General features: G+C 36.3%; 1 protein-coding gene across 4 annotated transcripts in view; it reads right to left on the reverse strand.

Moving 5' to 3' along the window:
- LOC127881999 (centrosomal protein of 89 kDa-like) overlaps positions 1 to 17,163 on the reverse strand; it is a 56,421-nt gene that overhangs the window by 11,782 nt on the left and 27,476 nt on the right. For all 4 annotated transcript variants that reach the window (XM_052430345.1, XM_052430346.1, XM_052430342.1 and 1 more), the window contains 4 exons: positions 11,276 to 11,385; positions 6,965 to 7,080; positions 5,839 to 6,019; positions 3,943 to 4,110 (listed from right to left, as the gene is read on the reverse strand). In XM_052430345.1, the coding sequence (XP_052286305.1) occupies positions 3,943 to 4,110; positions 5,839 to 6,019; positions 6,965 to 7,080; positions 11,276 to 11,385 (575 nt within the window). The remainder of the gene's footprint in view (positions 1 to 3,942; positions 4,111 to 5,838; positions 6,020 to 6,964; positions 7,081 to 11,275; positions 11,386 to 17,163) is intronic.

Here is a 17,163-nt window from a genome sequence, read left to right on the forward strand (position 1 = left end):
AGATTTCAAGCATGTGCCTTAAAAATTTTCTCAGATTAGCCAGTGCAGTCAACACAGGCTTATCAGGAACAACACTTTCAACCTAAGCTGGATTATAGTTTTATAGACATTTCATTGAAACAAATAATGCCATAAAAGCGGAAAAAGCTGTCCGTGACAAGCCTGTGCCAACTGAACAGGCTAATGTGGGACAATACTTCATTAAGCCCAGTTTTCCCAGAATGCTATGCATTAAGCCCAGTTTTTCCAGAATGCTATGCATTAAGCCCAGTTTTCCCAGAATGCTATGCATTAAGCCCAGTTTTCCCAGAGCACTGCTCAAAATGATTTCCAAATATGTTACTAATAACCTCAGCAATTGCTTGGTCAGCTATGTTTAAAGGCAAATAAGTCAGCAATGCTTGGATCACTGTGCATGAAATGTCCAGTATATCAGCATTTTATTGTGATGGCCAATTTGATGTTCCAATCAATTGGGAAATGTCATAATTGGCCTAAGAAACTCGTAACACTTCACGCCAACAAACAGCATAAAAGTTTTGCCCAAGAGACTGTGGGCAGCATTTAGCAATAATTTACATGGGTTAAAAATACGAAATTCTACCTAAAAAATGAATCTGTGTAGTGCTGTGACCAGTCAATGCCAAATCCTTTAATGTCAGTTCTTACCTAAAAGACTTGTGGATGAGTAGTGGTTGTATCTTATGCTATTGCCTAACTGTAAACCTATTTTCTCAAATGTATTGTCTCTGAAAAATATTGCCTCCATTTTTCAAAAACACTTGCTTATCTCCTTACGTACGTATCTAAGTGGTAAAGGGTTAATATCATAGCCTTGCTACACAAACTTTAAACATTCTAACTCAACTCAGATTTTGTTCTGAATTCTTCTGATAAGTTTGACCATCATGCTCCATTCGGTGTTCACACATGTGTTTGTAAGTTTTAAGTCTGCCTCAACCTTGAGTTTGAAGAGGAACATTTGCATATTCTTATAGCTGAGATTTGGGATGGTTCGTGCACTGACCAATAGCCTCAATACTCAGATGAGTGGATACTCAATGCTCAGATGAGTGGATACTTAATGCTCAGATGAGTGGATACTCAATGCTCAGATGAGTGGATACTCAATGCTTAGATGAGTGAATACTCAATGCTCAGATGAGTGGATACTCAATGCTCAGATGAGTGGATACTCAATGCTCAGATAAGTGGATACTCAATGCTCAGATGAGTGGATACTCAATGCTCAGATGAGTGGATACTCAATGCTCAGATGAGTGGATACTCAATGCTCAGATGAGTGGATACTCAATGCTCAGATGAGTGGATACTCAATGCTCAGATGAGTGGATACTCAATGCTCAGATGAGTGGATATTCAATGCTCAGATGAGTGGATACTCAATGCTCAGATGAGTGGATACTCAATGCTTAGATGAGTGGATACTCAATGCTCAGATGAGTGGATACTCAATGCTCAGATGAGTGAATACTTAATGCTCAGATGAGTGGATACTCAATGCTCAGATGAGTGGATACTCAATGCTCAGATGAGTGGATACTTAATGCTCAGATGAGTGGATACTCAATGCAGGGGACAAAAATACCACTCGTCCGCTCGTATTGACGAGTAAAATCTCGAAAGGACGAGTGAATTTCCCTAAAGCTCTCGTCCTACAGGACGAGTGAAAAAAGCTGATGTTAAAATATGTATTTTCTGACGAGTAAGACTTGTTTTCATTAAATAAAATCATTTTCTTAAATCATATCTATTCCGAAAGTAGATCGCCAATGAACCGGAAATTGTTATTGTAAATTTCATACAGCAGGTGCACGTTGTTATGCGAGACTCCTCAGTAAATATTGGTTTTTTGGTGTAAACGTTGTGCGTCCATGGGGACAGGGAACCAACCTATGCATTCACTGTAAGTATTGATTTTTAAAGAATTATTTAAACGCGAAGTACGGTTTCAAACCAGTCTGAATTTCGTAAGAAAAATGTCTGACATACGAGCGTTCTTTAAAGTTGGCGGTAGGGATGTTCAAACGTCCGAAACGGAAAGCACGCGAGTATTAGAAAAACGGCAAACACAAAATTGTCTTCAATTATTTATTGTGTGTTCCTCATAAATAAAGTAATTTATTTCACTGCTTAACATTTATCTTGTGATCAGCTGGCATGAACAACTGAGTAAGCAGCAATTTAGCAGTGATACAAGAAACTTTATTAGTCATATCAGCCCTTTGCAATCTTCATTTCACCGATATTTTAAGGACAAGTGCATGTGCTTGCAGGACGAGTGAAAAATTTAATGCACTTGTCCTGCAGGACGAGTGTAGTTTAGAAATATTTTTGTCCCCTGCAATGCTCAGATGAGTGGATACTCAATGCTCAGATGAGTGGATACTCAATTCTCAGATGAGTGGATACTCAATGCTCAGATGAGTGGATACTCAATGCTCAGATGAGTGGATACTCAATGCTCAGATGAGTGGATACTCAATGCTCAGATGAGTGGATACTCAATGCTCAGATGAGTGGATACTCAATGCTCAGATGAGTGGATACTCAATGCTCAGATGAGTGGATACTCAATGCTCAGATGAGTGGATACTTAATGCTCAGATGAGAGAACACTCAATGCTCAGATGAGAGAACACTCAATGCTCAGATGAGAGAACACTCAATGCTCAGATGAGTGGATACTCAATACTCAGATGAGTGGATACTTAATGCTCAGATGAGAGAACACTCAATGCTCAAATGAGTGGATACTCAATGCTCAGATGAGTGGACACTCAATGCTCAGATGAGTGGATACTCAATGCTCAGATGAGAGAATACTCAGTGCTCAGATGAGTGGATACTCAATGCTCAGATGAGTGGACACTCAATGCTCAGATGAGTGGATACTCAATGCTCAGATGAGTGGATACTCAATGCTCAGATGAATGGATACTCAATGCTCAGATGAGTGGATACTCAATACTCAGATGAGTGGATACTCAATACTCAGATGAGTGGATACACAATGCTCAGATGAGTGGATACTCAATGCTCAGATGAGTGGATACTTAATGCTCAGATGAGTGGATACTTAATGCTCAGATGAGTGGATACTTAATGCTCAGATGAGTGGATACTCAATGCTCAGATGAGTGGATACTCAATGCTCAGATGAGTGGATACTCAATGCTCAGATGAGTGGATACTTAATGCTTAGATGAGTGGATACTTAATGCTCAGATGAGTGGATACTTAATGCTCAGATGAGTGGATACTTAATGCTCAGATGAGTGGATACTCAATGCTCATCGTCTGAGTTGAGCTCAAACGTTGAGAAGGTGAGTGATGCTGGGCCCCAAGCCTGTTTTCAAAAACCAATTCTTAGACTTAAGAATATGAATAGTCTGAACAGAGCCAAGACAAAAACATCCAGCGTTTTAATATATACAGTCTACCACTGGTAAATATGTCATTAACAAAATGTTCTACCTACAGAACGATGTAGATAAAGGAGGTTCAAGCAAGTTTTAGCCATAATTAAACAATCATTAAAAATGTCAATTTGAGCCGTGTTCTGAGAAAACTGGGCATAAATTATGTGGGTATAATAAAGTGTCGTCCAAGACTAGCCTGTGCAGTCTGCACAGGCAAATCAAGGACAAAACTTTTCGCTTTTATGACAGTTTTTGTTAAATTGATGAAGTCTCCTCTTAGAAAAAATCCAATTTAGGCAGAAAGTGTTGTCCCTGATTAGCCTGTGCAGACTGCACAGGCTAATCTGGGACGACACTTTACGCACATGCAATATGCCCAGTTTTCTCAGAACGTGACTCATTTAAAGAATATTCTTAATTTTTAGACTTAAGTCTAAGAATTGTTTGGTGAATACGGGCCCTCATGATTCCACGTGTGAAAAAAATAACATTTACTCACCTGACAGACTTGTGCATGAGTCGTGCCTCTATCTGGTGGCGTTTCCGTTCCGTGGTGAGCTCGATCACCTGGTTGCCTAGCGACTTCCTCTCCACAATGGCCCCCTGCAGCTTAGCCTGCGCAGCGTCCAGGTCACGCCTGTGGCTGTCCTCCTGCTCTGTCATCTTCCTGGGAGAAACACATTATAAATGAGAGGAGCTCTGGGAAAATGGGGCTTGATGCATGTACGTAAAATGTCTTCCCAGATTAGCCCGTGCAGTCTGCACAGGCTTATCAGGAACAGCACTTTCTGCTTTCTGGTATTTTAAGTTTAAAGGACGTCTCTTTTTATAAAAATCCAGTTTTGGCAAAAAGTGTCGTCCCTGATTAGCCTGTGTTGACAGCACAGGCTAATCTAGGACAAATCTATATGCATATGCATTAAGTCCCATTTTCCCAGATCTTGGCTCAAATACAAAATAATCTTTTTGTTTTTTTATTTTTGATACAAATATGCAAATTCCTGAGGAAGAAACACAGAACATCATGATTGTTTGAAATAACACAAAACATCCTGTTTTTAAACAATGATTTTTGTCGCTATAAGATATCAATCAGTCTGCTGTAGTTTAATTTTATTTTTTTAATTTTGTGAATTCATAAATTCTGTCATTTTTGTTTGATCTTAAATTCCTGGATTTTTGTAGGTTATAAGACTACGGACTTGAGCGTTCTTTGGAAATTTGGAAACAAGAAAATCCACAACAATTAGCGTCCAACAAATAATATTGGTTTAACAGTAAGCAAAATCACTACTCTACTTTTAGAAGCATGAAATAATATGATGCTTGATATATTTTGAACTTGGTCCAAAGATATCAGAATATGTGGAGTAATAGACTGATAGAAAACAGAATGACAAGATGCTCATAATATGGATCTTTTTCACTTTTGTTGAAAGATATCAGAATATTGAAACCTTTGACATTTAGAAACACAATATACCATGAGAATATGAACTTTTATCTTAAACTTTTTTGCTCAATATACCATGAGAATATGAACTTTCATTTTAAACTTTTTTGCTCAAAGGTATCAGAATAGGCCAAATCCTTAATTGAGAAACACAAATTAACAGGATGCTTTTTAAATTTTAAGGAAGTCAGAATATGCAAAATCCTGTAAGAAAAGAAAAACAACATGACAGGGTGCTTGCTTGTGGTTCTTACCTGTGTCACTTAGTATTTGAGAGGACCTTAAGTTTATTTGTTTTGTTGCAGATAAAAATGAAACATAAAGACCGCATACTATTTTACCCCGAAGACTTCAACATCCAATTGCAAGTTCTTGAAAAAATGTTTAAGACATATTGTATGCTCATAATGTTTATTAAATAAATTCTTTCTAATCTCCAGAAAAAGAGAACATATAAAACATTCAAAACGTTTATTGATTGTTTCTACTTCTACAAATCCGCTATTTTATTGTTCTAATCAAATGACAAAGTATATGTAAACAATTGCAGGTCGTTAAAAAATATCTTCTTACTTCTTCACCTCTGCTATTTCATTGTTTAAACCCTTTTCCACTCATAAACAAAGTGAAAATGGCTATGTGCAAACAACATAAAACCAGAACAGCCTGCGAGTAACTCGCAGTCTTTTATGCTGTTTGCTGCTCATCAGTATCTAAGGTTTGGAGATGAAGCCTTAATAAACTTTAATTTAGTATGAAAGGGTCTTAAATTAAATATAACTTTCTAAGGAACTACAAATGCGTGAAAATACGTATCTAAGTGGTGAAGGGTTAATCAATCAACTGTGCACAGGCTAATCTGGGATGACACCATTCACACATGCATTAAGCCCTTTTTTCTCAGAATGAGGCTCAAATGATTATACAAATAATTCTTCTTACTTCTTCAAATCTGCGACCTCCTTGATGTGCTGCTCCTGAGTTATGTGCCCCTGTGACTCTGTCACGAGTCTGTCATGGGCCAGCTTCAGCGTGCGATGAGACGCCTTCAAGTCCTCCAACTCTTTTGTTACCTCTTCTTTCTCTGTTTTCAAGGTCGACACCTGCTTTGATAGTTTTCCAACTAAAGCAGAAAATAAGTTGTTCTTTTTTTCATACAAGAATAATAAACAACTTTGGAAGTTTTTAAACAGATACTAAATGAGACAGTTTTGAATGTAAAAAAATATAAAAAACTACAGTTTGAGAGTTTTTGAAATAGAGGATAAAAGCTGGACAGTTTTTCGACATAAACACTCAATAGGTGCAATTGATTTATTTCTCAAGGATGGCCAATTATAACATCCTAGGTGTTTAAGTTGTACATTTCCGGGAAACTTATTGCTTACAATCAATATTTCCATGAAGGTTATTTCAATGAAGTATAAGTATTATAAAATTGACTAGAGCTTTGTCACACACATGACGAATACCTCCACATGCCGCATTGACACAGAATATTTTGCATGTTGTCTTCACATAAAACAGCGGACACCATGCTCAATGTTTAAAATGCACTAAGTAACCCCCTGACCTAGTTTTTGACCCGGCATGGCCCATGTTCAAACTTTACCTACTCATCATCTAGATACAACTTCTGACCAAGTTTGGTGAAGATCGGATGAAAACAACTTGAATTAGAGTGCGGACACTTAATACGGACCGACCGTCAGACCGACCGGCAGACAAGCTCACTCCTACATACCCTAAAAGACGTTAGTGACGTATAATAAATTTGTCATCATATATAAATATAAGACATATCGAATTATGATGCTTTAATTGTTTGCCAGGTTAATTTAAAATCCGTCAAGACATGGCAAAATCATAGCTTTTATTAAGCCACATCTGACCTTTCACCTATAAATGTGAACTTGACCTTTGAAGTAGAAAGAGAAAATCCAACATTAAATGGCAAAGTAATGGATAGGCGGGAATTCTCGAGATGTTTTATCACCAAATTTGACCTTTGACATCTACATTTGACATAAACCTATGAGGTACATGGGACATGTATGATAGACTGTACCTTCTCTGAGGTGAGCCTGATGCAGGTCATGTGTTTTCTGGTCCTTAACGCTGATCTGTTCTAGAAGGTTCTGGTTCTCTTCCAGTACTAGCCTTGCATTGTCCTTCATCTGCTCCCTAAAACACACAAAATCTCCCTTCAACACACACAAACCCACTAAAACACACATAATCTTATTGAAACAAGCACGATCTCCCTAAAATGCACAGTGAATCTTCCTATAACATACATAATCTCTCTTATACACACAGAACATTCCTAAAACACACTGAATCTCCCTAAAACACACAGAATGACCCTCAAATACACAGAGCATTCCTTAACAACACTAAATCTCTCTTAAACACAGAATAACCCTTAAACACAGAGCATTCCTAAAACACACCGAATTTCCCTAAAACACACAGAATGATCATTAAACACACAGGGCATTCCTAAAACACACTCAATCTCCTTAAAACACAGAATGACCCTTAAACACACAGAATCTTCATAAAACACATGAAGTGGATGTGGGGTGGAGGGGGTCATAGCATACAAAGTCCTTAGTTCTGTTTAATCCATTTTATTGATGTTGACCAATATAGCCATGACGGAAAAGACCTAAACAAAATAATGACAATATCGTTACAAACAGAAAAAAAACATGCAATTCTATGAAATATTAAATAAATATTCCACATCACACCTTAATTCACACACGTGTTATAATACAATAAAACAAAATGTTCAATAGAGGAAAACTTTTTTACAACTCACCAGGTTGGAATAAGCCACGAGAATAGACTTACATCCACCTGACGGTCTTGGCAATGGAAGCGTGGTCAGTAAATTTACAATGACATAAAAAAGTTTAATCCAATGACCAATGAGCATCTTGTATCCCACTGATCTTAATTATGATTGGAAATTACAAGGAAATGTATTGTACCAGCTTTAATAGGTAAACAAACACTATAGAGAGAGAATTCACACAAAAAGTAAATGTGTATTATATGAAGAGGTAGATAACAAATCGACCAGTACTTCACACGCAGAATCTCCCTTAAACACACTGCATCTCCCTAAAACAAACAGATTCTCTTTGAAATACACAGAATCACACACAGAATTTTCCTAAAACACACAGAATCTCTCCCTGAAACACAAAAAATCTCCCTAAAACACACAGAATCTTCCTAAAACACACAGAATGTGCCTTAAACACACATAATCTTCATAAAACACACAGATTGTACCTTCAACACACATAATATCTTCCTAAAACACACAAAATATCTCTAAAACATACAGAATGTCAATAAAACACACAGAATAACCATAAAACACACCAAATGTCTCTAAAACACACAGAATCTCTCTAAAACAATATAATATCCCTAAAAAAACACATAAAATCTCCCCAAAACACATAGAATTTCCCTCATCACACAGATTTGCCCTTAAACACATAGAATCACCCTTAACACACATAATGTCCATAAAACACACCAAATCTCCATGAAGCACACAGAATCTCCCTGAAGCACACAGAATCTCCCTAAAACACACAGAATCTCCCAAAACCACAAAGAAACTCCCTTTAACACACAGATTCTCCGTTAAATGCACAGAATCTCCCCCAAAACACACAGAATGAGCCTTAAACACACATAATCTCTCCCTAGAACACACAGAATCTCTCCCTAGAATCCACGGAATCTCGCTTAAACACTAAGAATGTCCCTAAAACACATAATCTTCCAAAAACACATACAAACCCCTAAAACACAAAACATGTCTCAAACACACATATTCTCCCTTAAACACACAGATTCTCCATTGAACACACAGAATCTTCTTTAAACACAACGACTCTCCATCAAACACACATTCTCCATCAACACACAGAATCTTCCTTTAACACACAGATTTTCCTTTCAACACACAGAATCTCCCAAAACTACACAGAAGATCCCCAAAACACACAGAATCTCTTCCTAGAACACACAGAATCTCTTCCAAAAACACACCAAATCTCGCTAAAACACACAGAATGTCTCTTAAACACATTATCTTCCTATAACGCATTCAAACTCCCTAAACCACATAGAATCTCCCTAAAACACATAACATCTCTCAAACACACGGATTCTCCCTTAAGGTTACAATACACTAAATGATCGCTTCATGAAGGGCTGTACTCTCTAAAAAAATATCATAGTTGACAGGAAGGCATGTTTTACACTTTTTACCATTATTCGGGTGTTATCTTGCGGAGATAATGGTAGGGCATGAATAGGTGTTCACTACTGAATCCCTGAAATATGATACACTTGAAGACTATAGTAAACCATTGCACTAGAAAAGGTTACATTCCACTAAGAAATGGCCGAAAAAAAAGTTGCAAAAACAGTCGATTTTGATTTGTGTCAAGTTCTTTCTTGCTTTGTACATGGCATATCTTTTTTTTTGCATAAATTGATTCCGCTTAGAATGGCCTTTAAGAAAAGGTATGGTTATGGGGGTCTCTATGTGCAAAATGTTGCATTTATTTTTGCTCAAAGTTGTCGCTTTTACATTGAATTATATAGGGAAACTATTAAGTGTATTATGACCTAAACGCAAAACCAGGCCTAGTCACAAAGGAGCTGTATTTACAGAAAATCATCATTTTTTTGGTGGGATATGACGCGTTTTGGCAAATTTCACGGAATAAATGCGTTTGTTTCACGAATTTAAGGAGCATCGTGAGTTTTTAAGAAATAAATACGTTTTCAGAGGAAAATAAGAAAAAAACGTACACAAAATCGTCTTGAGCATCTCAAATCGCAACAATTTGTGCTGAAAGAGCTCATGAACACGTTTTAATAGTTGTTTACTTCTTCTTCTACATAGCTTGTAACAATATTCCAGTATTTTGACCGATTGTAATTATTTAGGGTAATCGTTTTACGCCTGAACGCCCGTTATAAATCAAAGCTCCGAACGCGAAAGCCACATGGCTTATCAGGCGTTATAATAAAATGCATTTTCAAGCATTTCTACGTGAAAGATCGGTCTGAAAATTGGCGTGCACATAAAAAATAGGTTTATAAGTATCGAGAAGTGCTTATTTTTGCGATGATAACAGTAAACGTTGTCTTATAGGTTACAATACACTAAATGATCGCTTCATGAAGGGCTGTACTCTCTAAAAAAATATCATAGTTGACAGGAAGGCATGTTTTACACTTTTTACCATTATTCGGGTGTTATCTTGCGGAGATAATGGTAGGGCATGAATAGGTGTTCACTACTGAATCCCTGAAATATGATACACTTGAAGACTATAGTAAACTATTGCACTAGAAAAGGTTACATTCCACTAAGAAACGGCCGAAAAAAAAGTTGCAAAAATAGTCGATTTTGATTTGTGTCAAGTTCTTTCTTGCTTTGTACATGACATATCTTTTTTTTTGCATAAATTGATTCCGCTTAGAATGGCCTTTAAGAAAAGGTATGGTTATGGGGGTCTCTATGTGCAAAATGTTGCATTTATTTTTGCTAAAAGTTGTCGCTTTTACATTGAATTATATAGGGAAACTATTTAGTGTATTATGACCTTAAACACACAGAATCTCCTTTCAACGCATAGAATCTCCATCAAACACAAATAATCTCATTTAAACACATATAATCTCCATCAAACACACAGAATCTCCATCAAACACACAGATTCTCCCTTCAACACACAGAAACTCCATCAAACACAGAGAATCTCCATCAAACACACAGATTCTCCCTTCAACACACAGAATCTCCATCAAACACACAGAATCTCCATCAAACACACAGAATCTCCATCAAACACATAGAATCTCCATCAAACACACAGATTCTCCTTTCAACACAAAGATTCTCCATCAAACACACAGCATCTCCATCAAACACACACATTCTCCCTTCAATACACAGAATCTCCATCAAACACAAAGAATCTCACTAAAACATGCTAATTCTCTACATAAAACGCACAGAGTCTCTCAAATTGTGAGACAAATTCAATATAAACTTTACTGAAGGTTAGTAAATTTACTAAAATTACTCCAAAAGCATCAGAAAAATCCTGTATATAGAAACTCTATATTTTAATATTAACACAGTCCTCATACATTGACTGATTTCATTTTTTTTCTTCAGTAAGAAATATTTTCATAAAGAACATTTTCTGACCACATTTATTGTCAAAAACATCATTTCAACAATACATCTTGACTGATTAAACAGTCAATTAAAAACAAAGTAGCCAATTAGAAAATGAAAACATTTTGTCACACCACTAGAGCCTACCATTCAAGTAAGTCCACAGGACCGTTGGGTGTGTTTTCTAGTCTGGAGTGTAACCTCTCGTTCTCCTTCACGATGGCCTCAGTACGCAGACGTAACGCCTCAAGGTCTGCCTGTAGCGAGAAACAAGCAGCACAGTTTATCACACGGCTTTACCTGCCATTAGCCACATGAACCAATCCCTACAAATTAGCAAAATTGTCACAGAAAATTCACATTTGCCCTCAAGTTTTCTCCATTTAAAACTATAAAATATACAAGCAAGAAGAATTTTAACAGAACAACTTCAATCGGCTACAGGAATTTTTAGCCGCTAGGAATCCTTCTTAAGATTAAGAATCCTGATAAAGAATGGGTCTTGTACTTTCTAGTTCCTTTATTATTTGAGAGTAAGAAAATGTTCCAAGCCAAAAAATGTACCTGTGATAATCTGAACCAGCCTGTCTAGGAATTGATTTCTATACTATCACTTATCCAAGCATATTTTACTTTGTTGTTTTTTTCATTTGTTTTAATTCTATTGCTGGAAAGAAGCCTACCATAGCTTATATGTTGACATATGTAAAATGTAGCACTTGTATGGAAGATATTTCAAAAGGCAAACAAGTGCAGCTTCAGCTCTCTCTCTCTCTCTATATATATATATATATTGTGATGTACGCCCGAGAATCCTATTTCAGAAAATGTGCAAATTACCTGATTATTACTCTTTGAAAAAAAAAACATGTGCTAAGTCAGTGTAACCGATCGCAAACATTACATTGGGCAATTACAATTCTTGGTTGGCGATCAAAAATCACATTTTCATGAAATTGGTGATTGAAAAAAAGGACCATCTGATCTTCAAATGCCCTCTCTAAATTCCTGTTCTCAGGCCATATGAATCGCCACAAACATCGTACTGATTCTACAGATAACAATCTACATAACAGATAATAATATCGGAAAGGCCCAAGGGGATAATGACAACCACCTTGTTTAGGTCGATAATCCATATGGATAATCCCTTCATTGGTCATGCTTACACTGCGACCAGACTTTTTTAACATTTGGATCATTTAACGATTAACGTTATCACTGTTTTACTGAAGCGTGTCCTGTAATGAGGAGAAATTGTCGGGTACCTTTCCAGTCGCCAAATTTTGAAGTTCAACGTCACATCAGTTACGAGAATGCTTTTGAGGGCGGTGTTCACTGGCAATTTTTTTATTTACATTGGTAAACCGGTGTAAATTGAACAGTACATTAAATACGATGTTGGGCATCATAATTGCACCTTTTTACTGTAAACGATTAGTGTAAAGATACTGTTAACAATTGATACTCATGAAAAGTTAAATCCAAATGGTGAGCAATTAATTACCGGGTACTTATGGCAAGTTAATTGTGAAAACAATAACTGTTAACAATTTTACGCTGTAGTAATTTAAATCCAGTACAGGTATATTTCATCATGTTCATTTAAAGAACTCATTTTTCTACAGCGGTGAGATAAGTTTAGCTGCTACAAGTGCCTTTGTACAAGTCTACAGCATACACTATTCTCTATACATATAGGCTTTGTAAAGCCCGTGTTTTAATAACAGCTCAAAATTGTTGCTGTACTTTGTCATGTTCCCATGGAAAGAGCGCATGTTTTTAAATACCATGCGCTGTAACTAATAAAAGACATGCAACTCAGTACATGTAGTATTTTATATTGAAAAATTAACATTGGAATTAATGCACACACAGGGAAAGTATTGACCCATTTAAACTATTGAACAATTAATCAATTCACGTTCATTACATGGAAGTAGATGTTTTTTTAAGGAGCCAAAAATCACAGACTATGTTGTTTGTCTAATACGTTTGTAAAAAATATTACTTAGGCAGAGGGGGGCGTAAAGGAATTAGACTTTACTGTCAATACATGAAAATGAATACAAGTGAAAATAAAAATAATAACAATAAAGCATTGAATTTCAGGTGAAAAATATTTAAAAAATTATTTAGGTGTGGTTTGCATGATCATTTAATACAATGCTTGTTGATACAAATACATTGATGATAATAATTATGTTGTTACAGATACACTCATATATTGACCTAATTAGCCTATGATGTGGGTCGTCATTGAAACACTGAAATATGGCCACTACTTTTTTTCCTTAGCCCCCACCTTGACTTGAACGTAGAAAATATCCATAATTACTCCAATCATAGCCAGGATTTTTTTTAACTTCAAAAGACAGTTTCTTGTTATATGCCCACCTATCATATAATGAAAATGTCAACTCAAAGAAATTGTTTGCCATTTATAGGGATAAGATACTGAAGCTTCAGATACTGGAGTTAATGCATGTCAAACACATCTCAACGCATTCTAAACAAGAAATATCTGTAAAAAAGATATACGGCGTTGATTGTGGTTGGAGTTTATGGAAGGTAAAGATTTAAATGAATGAGATCAAGGATAGCCAATATCTTTTTCTGTGCAGTTTTTAGCTGCATCAAACGCAGTACGGGATGTTACGCGGAGTTTTCGCGGCTTATTTTACATTATTACATATTGCTGGTCATAAACCTATAGATACAAAACAGAAAACCAAAGTCAACCGACCACACGCGAAGTCTCCGTACATATTTTAAATATGTATACCCGCGTTCTTCGTACAAACCTGTTTGAGTGGTTTATCACGCATTGCTACGTGTATTTGATTCGATTATTAACAGTATCGAGAATCATCGCGCTCATACTTAATACATTATTTAGTCAATATGATGCTATAATACATTAGTAAATATGATGGAATAATTCTTGTTAATTAATTAAAAATAATATTTATCATGGTATTGTTGAAAAAACATTAAGAATCTATTATTGACATGCCATAAAATAATATCGCTGGATATCTTCATTTAACATCTTTCTGGTCTAAAGAAAATTCCAGTTCACCTAGAACACGCTATACACGCATTTTCAATAAGAAGAGGCCAATGGCATTTACAAAATTAAAGAAAAGTTATGTTTAAAAAATAAACGTTAAATGGTAATTTTGTTGTTTGAAATAGTGTATTGGAGTATGTTGCCAAGTATTTCCATCATGACGCTAGTGGTTATTGAGATATCGCTGTTGACAAAAAAGCCGTTCAGTCTGGCATGTAAGGTTCGTTTGTCGGGATATGCTAAACTTTAAATTGAAATAGAACCAACACATTATCAAATAAGACGAATAATATCACCAATAATGTTTATAAATATGTTTTCATAATTGATTTAGTTATTGTAAATATCGTACACTATGTTTAAACGCTACTGTAGCAATTGAAAAGTGTTGTTGTTTGTAATTTTTAGAAAATAAAACGGATTTATTTGTTATGCATTATTAATGACGTTTGCATTTATATCTGTGACTCGTGTTTACTCTTTATTTATCATTGATTGGACCCATGAGGGGATTGATGGTTAAAAACAAAGTTCAAGTGCTTACTCAGGCACACAGGTAAACACACATAAGCTTGTCGAATACTGGGCTTCTTAAATAACGAACCTTACTAAATTTCATCAAGTTTGTGTAATAGACAATGAGAAATATAAAACGCAAATTAAACTGTCAAATGCTTTTATTAACATCAAGTAAACTCGAACACATATACGCACTTGATAATTTTCAACTAAGTAGTGCATTCAATTAATAATGTTACATGCAAGTTATGATTACGATTTCTGACATACGTGAACACACAAAAACATATTTAAACACACATGTTGTTCATTATTGCTCATTGAACACGTTCATTAAAATAACAAACAACCGCAACATGCAGTAGGGCGATTTAAAATTCATCAAGAACATCATGCGTAGGTTTACTTAATTGATTCTATCAATGTAAGGTTCGTTACACTATTACGATACAATCATTTGCGCATTATACTTCACATATATACGCATTATACAAGTAAAAAATACAGTGTATTTACAAATGCAATATCGGTATACTTGCAGTAGGCTACAGACGAATGTAACACAAATGTACAGTATTATACTTTTATGTGCATATTTTTATACGTTTCAATTGTGACGAGATCGGACGAACTAAGCTTAAAGCTCATTGATTTGGATTCTCCGGCTGGTAAAGGTTCTGCAACTGTACAAACGATTGCTGTTCTATCAACCCATAACCGGTCCTCACTCGATGGCCACTGCAACAGACTTCTCATGTTTTTCATAAATGTAATCTCAACTTCGTTGTCATCTCCATCGACCTGTACAACTTTTCCTATATAAACTTTTCGTTCATACATTGCAGCAACAAATGTCCCAATTGCAACATCACGTGTCTGGCTATCTTTGGGGATCTCATTTTCATTTTCAGTCATGCTGGGTCCTTCAAGGATCTCATCATGTTCATTTTCGTGGGTGTGATCTACATGAATCTCATTCGGATCTACATGCATGTTCTCTTGATCTTTTTTAGCGTGAACTATAATTGACACCTCGGTCCACTGATTTGACGAACAACATTCACCTTTCATGCAGGTGTCACAATAACAGCTTACATGTGATGTCATAATGGTGTTGTTTCCTTTTCCGATCACGGCATGAACTTTCATTGTACCCGTTACTGCCTTAATTTCCTGACGATTAATTTCTTTGGCTTTTGTTTGGCACTCAATTGAAGAAACATTAAGGAATTGCACGTTTCTCATTGAACACTTTTGCGACTGCGTCCAACTATAAAGTCTTCAGCAACTTGTATGGCAACTTTTCCTGCATTGACAGCTTCATCAGCCATACGTTTTGTTGAGCCGCCCAATCCGTCGCAGGGGCCTTTACCGTGGCCGGCTTCAAAGTAATTCCAGACGGCTTTGCATGATTTGCCACAACTCTGAATATTGTTTTATTCCTGTATTGTGATGTCGGACTGTCAGTGTAATAGTGAATTTTCTTGACTGACTGGACCAGTTTCTTCACTTCAGGTACAATGTTATCAATAAATGAAACCACTGTACTTGCGTTATGTCCAAGTTCGTCAGAAACTATTACCACGCTCTTGTGTTGTAACTTATCCGGCTCGGTCTTATAGTAAATCACTACAGGATGTAAAGTTACGGCGGTCAGTATGCTGACTGGATTTCATTTACGCTTCGGCAGCTGTAGTTCTCTGAAAAATCCATATGTACAATCACTTCATTTTCAGGTAACTTATGTTTAATGTTCAGAGATTGTTCATACTGCCGTCTCACCCTTCCAACATGAGCTGAGAAATCCACTATCTGCTGTTCCATCTGCTTTAAAAAGTCCTCTTTCTTCAATGTACTTGCCACCACCTTCATTACCATCTTCTTTTTTCCCTTGTCGTCAACTGCTACTCTTTTCCATTGACCAAGTTCGATTTCGTTGGGAATTTCAGCTTTTATTTTCTCTATGTTGTTGGCATCTTCAATGAACCTTTCTGGGTTAAGAGGCACATTAATTTGACACTTTCGCAGCGCTGATGTGCACAGAGCAAAGTTCTGATGTTTTCTGATGTTTTGTGCAAAGACAGCAACTTCGTGAAATAAACCTTGTAAGCTTTACATAAGCAGGGCGAATGCGAGTAAACGATGTGAACGACAATGTTATTCCTGGGTTTTCGCTCATAAATTTTGCGTACAAATTTCTTAAGTAGTCAGTTAGAAGTCTTGTTTGCTGCGTTGATCCATTCACTTTGAGTTTATCTTGTTTACCTGGATTACATCTGGAGTTGTCATCTCGTGTAAGGAATTCTATAACAAGTGATTTGTGTCTTTCAACCTCTCTTCTTCTTTTTTGTAGTTTACCGAACGCTAGGCACGAACTGCGACCGCCGCTTAGTGTATTTCTTCCCAGACCCGTTGATTTGTTTACTGACCTTGCTAGTCTGTA

This window comes from Dreissena polymorpha, chromosome 5 (assembly GCF_020536995.1).
Source record: "Dreissena polymorpha isolate Duluth1 chromosome 5, UMN_Dpol_1.0, whole genome shotgun sequence".
Taxonomy (NCBI): domain Eukaryota; kingdom Metazoa; phylum Mollusca; class Bivalvia; order Myida; family Dreissenidae; genus Dreissena; species Dreissena polymorpha.